This window comes from Aplysia californica, unplaced genomic scaffold (genome assembly GCF_000002075.1).
Source record: "Aplysia californica isolate F4 #8 unplaced genomic scaffold, AplCal3.0 scaffold00007, whole genome shotgun sequence".
Taxonomy (NCBI): Eukaryota; Metazoa; Mollusca; class Gastropoda; order Aplysiida; family Aplysiidae; genus Aplysia; species Aplysia californica.
The window spans coordinates 3,311,080-3,321,558 of record NW_004797277.1 but is presented as its reverse complement, the minus strand read 5'-3'; the positions used below and the strand labels follow the sequence as shown (position 1 = coordinate 3,321,558).

Sequence of the window (10,479 nt, the reverse complement as noted above, 5' to 3'; positions counted from 1 at the left end):
CATTTGTAAATATTTCGACTTCTGTTCAAGATATGAGGATATTTTTTTTCATATCAAAAGATATGCAAATGAACAAGCTTTTAGATGAGACATATAACTTAGAGTGCTGGAAATTGGACAAGTGTCTGATTTCACCTCGTCCTGACACAAATATTAGAAACCTTCTTTGAGTGGTCGCCAGGGGCGAAGCGTCTATATAATCAAATAATCACTGCTTCCCTTCCTAATTTTGAAACACTGTCGCTGTCAAATTCATTCATAAACGTAAATCTCTTAAAAATTAAATGTAAAAAGACGTTCGTAATCAACAATGAGTATGCCTAACATTCAAAACGGTTTCACGGCCACAGAAATAGCCTCCTCAACCCTCTCGGGCCACTCCATAAGCAGTCACAAGCTTTGATTAAGTAAGCTTAAATTGATGCTGGAAGAGTCTACCAATAGAGTTGAAGGGAACATGTGCATAGCAGTCAAAGCTGTTTCATTGCCACATATACCCTGTTCACCCCTTTGGGGCCACAGTTATAATCAATCACAAGCCCTGATTATGTAAGCTAACTAACACTGGTCAAGTCTACTTCACAAATGTGAGGGGAACTAACTCCTAATAATCTCTTGACTGCTTCTTGTGCTTGTTTTTTTTTCCTCGACTTTTTACCGTCCTATAATCAGATCGTGACCTCGATTATGACACCAGCTCCTGGCCGCGAAAGGCTAACAAAAACAGCCAAATGTGAAATTTAAAAAATGATAATTGTCATGTTCTACCAAAGAATTAGACTCACTGGTAGATCTATAACATATAGATCTAATACTGACATCTCTGCTTCTTTGCTTTGTGTTTATATATTCACATCTAAACTAAAGTTAAATTTTATTTTAGTTGGAACTGATATTTAATAAGATACTTTCCCGATTATTTTGGCGGTTGAACATACAATATGAATTCCGGATTTGTTTTCATTCACAACTCAGAGTCGCCGCCTCGAGTAAGATTCTTGTGTGATATCTACAGGCCATATTATCTGGTCCCGTTTCACTTTGATTACTCTGTCAGACAAGTCAGCCTTCGCCCCTGGTGGTCGCTGTCCTTATCTTATGTCTTTTACGTCCACGAAGACTGAAATATTAAAGCAAACTCACACAACACTGGTAACGAAAGAAGAACGTATTCTATCGGTCATTGTAGACACAGTGGCTTCTTTGAGTTAAATAGAGTAACAGTGACACAATAACGGCCGTTCAGAGATGCCTGACAGCACACAGACTGGCAGAAAGCCAGAGGTAAAATGAACAAGTACAGCTTTCCTTTTCCTCATTCTAACCACCCACACAGACTATGAAAGCACATTTTAAAAAATGAATTCACATGACTATGAGCCAACTCAGGCTTTATGGGGTTTTTTGTGTTTTTTTTTTTTGGGGGGGGATGGGGGGTGTTGATCTATAAGCACGCGACTGTGAAAGCAAACAGACAAACAGACACACTCACACAGATGCACACAAACACACGCAAACTAACACAAACACACATGCAAACACATAAACACACTCACACACTCACACACATACACAAACAAACAATCAAACACATACATATATACACATACACACACAAACACCCACCCACCCACTCACACACACACACACACACACACACACACACACACACAAACACGCAAACACACAAACACAAACACATACACACACTCGCACACACACTCGCACACATAAACAAACAAACACAAGCAAACACACACACACAAACACAGACACAAACACACAAACACACACACACACACACACACACACACACACACATGTAGAGATCTAACAGCCAATAACATGTCTTTTGAAATGGACTGCCAATACTGGAAACTTTTGGTTAGTCTTTGATTTTGTTTTGTTTTGTATTTTGTTTGTTTTCAAGCTTTGAACCGAAAATACGTAATATGCGTTGTATTTACTTCGGTCCCAACACTGATTCACTAATCAGGAGATACTTAACGAGTAATGGTTACATTTTATTTTATATTCGAATTTCCCATCGGATCGGGTGGGTTATCTTGATTTCAAACGGTTTGTAACAATCGCCTTTATCTGCTGGGCTCTTAAAATATCTGGTAATACGCTGCATGGCATGGTAGGCCTGTGTATTTGCTCCAGTAGATTGCGCAACAACTGAGGTTTTTTCCCCGCTGCTGGTCCAAAGAACTGTGTCTCACGGTCTCCTTTATCTGTTGGGCTCTTAAAATATCTGGTAATACGCTGCATGGCATGGTAGGCCTGTGTATTTGCTATAGTAGATTGCGCAACAACTGAGGTTTTCTCCCCGCTGCTGGGCCAAAGAACTGTGTCTAGCCTTCAACTCAACGGATTAAGGCACGCGCTTTGAGTCTTATTTCTCCGGTTAAACTGTTGTGGGCGGAGACAAGATAAAAGCAGGGACAAGGGAGACGAGGCACCTTGGATACAGCTGCAGGAATTGAGGACAGGAAGAGGCCATCGTACCGTTTTTTGTCGTTGTACCGGAGACCATGTTCGTCTTGGAGCTCCTTCTGCTGCTCATAGGTACGTTGTTGTTGTTGTTGTTGTTGTTGTTGTTGTTGTTGTTGTTGTTGCTGTTGTTGTTGTTGTTGTTGTTGCTGTTGTTGTTGTTGATGCTGTTTGTGTTATTGTGTCTGTTGTTGGCTCTGAGCTTATACTCATATAGGATAGAGCAAATATATAAATGAAACCTATTATCATTATTATTATTATTATTATTATTATTATTATTATTATTATTATTATTATTATTATTATTATTATTATATACTATTATTATTATTATTATTATTGTTATTATTATTATTATCTTTATTATTCATAATAATAATGATAATAATAATAATAATAATTATTATTATTATTATTATTATTATTACTTATTACTATTGTTATTGTTATTGATATGGCCGGCACTATTTCTGCGAACGTTCGGGAAAATAAAGCTGGGCACTATTTCTCCGAACACTCTTAAATCACATCCTTTCCCGCAAATTTCAGATATTATATAGATCTATAATTATAGTATAGGCCTACCAAAGATTGTTCGTATACAATATGGTTCAATCGGTCCAAAAAATGTCCGCAGTAAATATTTATAAAGAATGCTACAGTTCCAAACAGTTTTTCGCTAGAGATAGATATGACGTGTTGCCTATGAAGGGTGCTGCTCTTAAACTTAATGTGTTGTGTACACTCGTGTGCTGTCTAGATCTAGATCTACGGAGGGTTAATGATAACGACACATAGAACTAGCATCTGCGTTTGTCGCGGCCTCGACCAATCAATCGTGGCTCGATTTTTTGGCATTTTTTGGTCCCCAAATCGGGGAATAAAAGTCCAATAAAAATAAAAAAGAAAGAAACCAAACCTCTTTACTTTTGAAAGAAAGTTCACCTAGCTTCTTTTCGTCTCTTTCTCACTTGTTGTCACCACGTTGATTTTGTTGAATACGTTAGTTACTTTTATTTTTCCCTCTTTTGTGGTGTTTTATTAATTTGTTAGTGTGTATTTTTTTCTTTTTTGTTATTGTTCTGATGTGTTGTTTATCTATCATTTTTTTGGGTTGGGGGAAAAAAAGGGGGGGGGGGATGTTGTATAGTGTAACGTCATTTAATTTGATGTTCCTACCTTCATTAGATTCTAAATATATATGCATGTAATAATATATATAGGGATTTAAATGTGTTATGTTAGAGCGTACGTTCCACCAAAACCGATTACATGTACTGACACTGGCAGGCCCCTTAATGTCTGTGATTCCATAATTTACAGGTACTTTGTTTTAAAATTACGCACATTTAGGGTTAAAACAGCCAATTTTCTTCGGACAGGTGGACTCACGCCCTTATTTGTTAATTTTTGTGGTTGTTTATGGGCTGTTCTAATTTTGATTTCATTCGGTTGTGAAACCTTTCTTTTTCACGGTTTTACACTCATCTAAAAATCTCTAGACTAGCTCTTGAAAATTGAAATAGATATAGACCTAAAAATTTGCTCCTGTGTGTCTGTGTGTGTGTGTGTGTGTGTGTGTGTGTGTGTGTGTGTGTGTGTGTGTGTGTGTGTGTGTGTGTGTGTGTGTGTGTGTGTGTGTGTGTGTGTGTGTATGCACGTGCGCGTGTGAGTGTGTCAGGGTGTGGTAGTAAGTGTGTAAGTGGAGAGTGAGGAGTGTAATTTTCATCACATGTCCCACCCAACTGCCCATAAGGCACTGTGTTAAGTTGAAGGCTCTCGTGGCCTAGAGGTTAAGGTCTTGGCCTCTCATTCATAGGTCCCAGGTTCGAACAATTTTATTTTCTAAAATCGTCTCCTTTCACCTCCTTTCCTGCTCTCTTGCAATTTTCTGTCGTCAGCGTTCGTCTTCTCTTTCTTCCGCCACCCCTTCACCTCCTTTGGCCCCTCCTCTGGGCTCCGGACTATTTCTGCAGCCTTTCTACTGCTACTCCTTGGCTCCTTCCTACTGCTGTATTTCAGCCACACCCCTGATCTTCTGGTAGGAAAGATCTACTCCTAGCCTTCTCGGACAAGGGCGAAAAAACTCGGAAGGCCCGTGAGCAAGTTGCGCACGTTAAAGATTTCTCTTTTCCTTCATAGTTAAACCAAGCACACACATATGACCTTATGTATTTGCGAGCGCCGTAAACCCCCTCGTAATTATGAACAACCTACTGAACAAAAAAGCTAATCTGATATCAAGTATCACTCTGACAAGTTTCGACTGTCTGTCTGTCTGTCTTTTGGTTCAGTAAAAGGGAAGGGAGGGGGGGGGGATGCTAAACCTGAAGGTTATCTCAATTTTTATAAGGGTCACATTTTACCAAATTTCGCTCAAGTAACAAGCATAGTGAAGAGACTTAAAACCCGCAAACAAATTTGAGGGAAAAAAATGTCGTTACTGTGGTGATGTCGGCCATATTGGATTGTATTGACTTGTTTTACGCCATGAATACCGCACTTTTTGTTCATGGAAATAGGTTTGTTATTTGTACGCTGTTAGCAGACAAAAAATCTACAAATTTGTTTTTGACATTTGTCTAAACGAATAACAAAAAATTAATGATTTTTTTTCCGAAGGTAGTATTCAAGTTTGCCAAACATAATAAATAAATAAACATTTTTTGAAAATTTAAAAAACGTGAAAATGTCCACCCCCCGAGACACCACCGTCAAAAATAAGATTCTCTATACAAAAACAGACACATTTTTATTCTAACATCTTCTCTTCATTCTGAGAAATTTTCATGAAGATAGGGGTAAAAAATTGTAGAGTTATCCAAAAAGGTATAATATGGAGAAAAAACAACGCGTTTTGAGAAAATGGCTGATAAAGAAAAATAGAAGATTGACTTTATGAGGACATGGTGGCGGGAAGCATGCCCGGCATGGGGAGAAATTTAGGCTTTAGTGGGATCTAATGCTATGGAATAATTGTAAGAGAGGCTGAAAAAGCCCAAAATGCGTACATCTCAGAATCCATGATTTTGACCCGAAACCGGACATTCAGGGTGTAGTGACCCCCCCCCCCCCCCCACTAGTCCAGGACAATCTCAGGAAACCCCACCACCACCCCACCCTAAACCTTAACGGACAGGAGTCAGTGGTGTACCAGTTAAGCACTCGGCGTTCGCATACAAGAGAAACGAGTTTATATCCCCTTTAGGGAGGATTGTTGTCGTGTATCTCCGTCATTCCGTTGGGAAGTTGTATAATTTCTTTAAGTTCTGGTTGGCCCCGGCAGGGCTGAAGCACTCTGACTTTTGCGAGCTTTCCCAAATTGTTTTGAGAGAGACTTGGGATTTCTACTTTATATATACAAATGTGTAACGACGTAGTGAAATCAGGCGCTTGTAGGTTTTTGGGCATGTGGAGGTTTCATTTTAAAGCTTGTTCATTGCCTTTCTTTCGGAAAAAAAATACTCATCTATCATAAATAGAAGTCAAGATATTTGCGATTGAAGGAGGTGGAAGTTGCTTAGTTTCAGATGTAAAACTAGCGAGAAAACGGCAGCCGAAAGTTTGACGATTTTCAAAGCTTGAGAGTCCTTAGAAACTGCAACAAACATTTTTGTGCCTAAAGTCAACTTTTTCCAGTAAAATCGACACAGGGGAGGAGCGACCCTTGATATTGCCGATTTTGTGCTCGGCTATGCACAAAGCGATGTTGGCTGATTTTTTAAGATAAACCATTTCTTTGTCTAAAAATAACTTGGAAACAATTGAGAAAGCCTTTATTCTCCTCGTGAATTGATTTTGAAAACATGAGAGTTGGTTAATATAGTGAATGTTCACAATAATTGTCGTTTTTCGCAAAATGTGTTTTTTTTGGAGTTTTTTTTTCTACTCCTTCCTTAGTTTTAATCCTTTTGATATGAAACTTTCAGGAAACACAGATGGCAACGCTACCATCAATGTAACAAAGAGATATTGGCAAAAATTTACACTTTTCCATTGGCAAGCGATTACGGAACCGAAATTTAGAAAGGGTTTTTTAAACTTTGGGAAAAAAAATTTTCTTTTGCACTTATTGACAATAAAAACCTCGCTGTTACACTGATAGGGTCTCGTGCAGGTATACTCTCACCAAACGTGGTCACATTTAGTCAGTAAATAAGAAAGCCTTAGGGATTTGAAATTCATCGTTTATTTTCAAGATGGCGACCGTTTCCATAGCAACCGCTGTAGCTATACCAAAATAAGATTGCGTATCAAAAGATTTTACTATTCCTAACTTATATGTGTACTTAGATCTCAGGCAACAAACATAGAAATTGGTCCTCAAAGGGTCGCTCCTCCCGGTTGACTCAAAAATTAAAATTCGATAAAAATTGGCAAACGGACAGAAAAGTGCCAGTTTCTTCAATTTCATTACTTTTACAAGCGCCTGGTTTCACTTCAATAATATTATAATTATATATAACAATGTAAGAAAACTAAATGGATCAGCAAGAAGTAATGTTTAACCAAAGACCTAAGTATGTAAGGTGAGGAAAGAATCAAGTGTCACGCCTGCTTTAAAGAGGAAGTGACGTTTGTGTTGCACCACACCCGCTGGGGTAGCTGGTCACGTCCCCCCCCCCCCTCACATTACGCCATAACGGCACAGTTTTGTAGTACGTATCCCTTTCATCGTTAAGGTTAGGGCAGTGCAGTAAGTGGTCTAATCCACACCCCCCCCCCCCCCCGCCTCTCCCTCCTTCAACCACCTATCCCCATTGTATATGTCCTGCGACAAGACTTTAAAAAAAATATTCAAGCCAAGATAACATTACCCAGAAAAATACAAAAATAATATTTAAAATGGCGAACAAAGGGAGTGCCGTTCTCACATACGCTGACACTATGACGCACCTAAATGTCCTGTTCCCTTGTTCTTCCTGAACCTTGGCTCTGTGACTCTGTCTCTAACCGACTAGATATCTGATAACTGTAGGACCTAGTATATAGGACTCCTGTAACATGCGACCTGATAATTTTTTCTATCCCCAGACAGTGATAGACATCTTAGGCTACGTGTACTTTCCATTTTAGGTTGGGCTGCCATTAATCAGTACGTGATAATCAATAATTTAATCTTTTATCCGGACCACGAGCATACTCATAACAAGGACCTGGCCAGGCTACGAGTAATTTCGGAAAAGCTATACGGGAACGTCAAACAGCTAGCTCTGCTTGTAATGATCAAATACGTGAATATTTCATTTTTTTTTCAATTAGCAGCGGTTTCTTTGTTTTTGATGGGTGTAGAAGCTAGAAACATGTCTCGAAAACGCACGTTCACGACCGACGAAGTACTTCTTGAAGTGGCGCTGGGTTGTGAGGGGGATTGAGACTAATTTGATGAATGTGACTCTAAATCAAATGCCGTAAATACCGTGGCGGATGTTAACAAACAGGAATTGGACTCATCTAATAAGGAGGCGGAAAATTGCGCAGGTTTTTCCGTGTTATGCAACGAATTACTCTATAAGCCGCCTTCCTATGGATGGTAAATTGCGCAGGTATTTTGCGTGGTATCGATTCCAATGTAGCTGTGGTCGAATCGAAATTGCGACCTTGAGTGTTCACAGAAAACAGTTCCAGTAGTATATCTTACTACCAGGTTTGGTGTCCGGGTGGGGGAGGGGGGGGTGTTACAATATACAGCTCATTACAGCTTATCAGATTAAAGAGCTAACGCAAGCAGAGTTCCTCGACAAGATGGCCAAAAGAATGCTTCCCGTGAGACTGTAAATAATAATATGGCTTTTATCTCCACGTTTATCAAGTATTTTACTCAGCGATTTATAAATCCAAGGGGACGTCATGGGGACAGCTATCAGGGTCAAGTTACTTACATACTTACTCTTTCTTACTTTTTCATCTTCTGTTGCCGTGTAGCGTCGAGGAGAGATGCAGTGTTCTATGGTAGGCCAGCTCCGCAGCTCTTTCAGTTGTGATGTTATGTCCCTCGATCTGCCTTTTGCGTGACCTTCCTTTTCCTTTATAGCCTGAGTGCTTGATGTTGTTAGCTCTCGAGGCTGGTTGGCCAGGTGACATACGCAGCAGGTGGAAAAACTATTTTATTCTGTTTTTCTATGAAATGTAGGCAGGACTCAATGCCGATAGCTGCTCTTACGTCTTCATTTCTCTGCCTGTCTCGTCTTGTGATGTTAAGGATTTTGCGGAGATATTTCATTTCGCATACAGTGATTTTGCTTTCATGGATTTTACTTAACGTCCAGGTCTGGCACTGGTAGCATAATGTTGGTATGAATATTGAGGTAAAAGGCTGTCTCTTTGTGTTTTTGGAGATGTTTGGATGAGATAGGAGGGGTGCGAGCTTGTAGGTGACAGCGTTGGCCTTTTGGGTTCGCATTTCTATTTCTCTGTCTATGGACCCGTTTTCAGAAAAAGTGCGGCCAAGATATTTAAAGTTGGAGGGTGGAATACACCACAAAATCTACATGGGGAAAATTGGTGTAATTCCTAACCACATACATTTTTCAGATACTACATTCAATTTCTAACATAAATGCCAAGTTTCCTTAAAATCTAAGAGTGAATGTAAAAATACAGCAGTGTGAAATATACACACTGAGTTCCAACTTGTATGGGAGGGGGGGGGGGACCCCAGCACGGTTACAGAGTCCGTGGAGGTACAGCCCCGATGAAAAGAGTTCAACAAATTTTTATACTCGTCTTGACTTCAGATTAGTGCTGTGTGGCTAAGTTTCCGATTGTTGAAAGCGAGGAATGGTACGAATGGAATCTGAACCCAATTACTTACTTTCTTACTTTACTTTATTTTTCCGATCCTGCGGACATTTGGGTTTACTTACTTTCTAAAGATGTGGTTTCTTCCGGTGGTTACCTGGTTGGCTCCGAACATCTTCAGGATTTAGGATAAACTTGATTTCGGAACACTACGAAGCTCCAACTTTTATTTTTCAAAAATAAATAAAAAAAAAAAGAAGATTTTGATGATTAAAGTAACTGGTAACCCTTGGTTTACGTAAAAAATTTAAGGAGACGGAACTTACCTTCCGTAGCATTAATCGTGGGAATCGGTTCTGGAAGTGACCCTTCACCCAGCTCTACTTAAAGTCGTCCTGTCGAGGAATACGTTAATGTAAAATGTAAGTCCAAAGCTAACTTTTGTATCTTAGACGTCCCGACGTTCTCATCTGACCGGATCAGATCAAACAGATCCGACCCGACTTATGGGATCGGTGTGCACATGACATAAAGACCAAACAGGACACACTGAGAGAACTGAGGCCCCGATAGATACACCTGCCTGTAAAGATAGTGACTGAAAACGTGAACAGGTAGGTTCAGGTAACACACGCGTCCCAGTTGCTGACCCATCTTCAGTTTGTTTTTATGCTTTAGGAAATCATTCCGAGTTTTAAAAAATAGGAAACTGAAATTGTCAACAACAAAAATATATCATGGACTTCCCCCAGTCGGCATCGATATGGTTGAATAAAGCAGCAGCAGTGTAATCGAATGCTTACTCAACGAGCTTGGGACTTGGGAGCATACAAAATTATAACTCGTAAGTAATATAATAATATGTACATACACACTGGGCCAGTGTTAAAGAAAAATTCTTTACGCAGAAAGTACGAGAGTATTAAACAATTTGCCAAGAGAATGAGAGAGATGTAAACGGTTCCATTAAACAGACACGATTTATCTCAACCCACACTTATTTTCATCCCATGCAGAAGGAGAAAGCATCACAACCAAGTTTGTTTGTTTAGTATAGGGTTTTACGGCGCTCGCAACTGCATAAGGTCATATGAGCGCGCGGGACACACCTAATACTTTTTCGTTGGTAGGAAATTTTGAATTTTGCCCCGGTGGCGGCCGAAGCCTACTCTTATCGATTTTAGACCACCAAGGGATCTTTAACGTGCGCAACTTGCACTCGGGCCCTCCGAGATTTTT

The 10,479-nt window shown here is 39.7% G+C and overlaps 1 protein-coding gene across 1 annotated transcript in view; it reads left to right on the top strand.

Moving 5' to 3' along the window:
* The first annotated feature begins 2,377 nt into the window (after positions 1 to 2,377).
* Positions 2,378 to 10,479, top strand: part of LOC101849738 — a 14,409-nt gene continuing 6,307 nt past the window's right edge. The window contains exon 1 of the mRNA XM_005089606.2: positions 2,378 to 2,571. Coding sequence (XP_005089663.1) covers positions 2,538 to 2,571 — 34 coding nt within the window. The 5' untranslated portion in view covers positions 2,378 to 2,537. The remainder of the gene's footprint in view (positions 2,572 to 10,479) is intronic.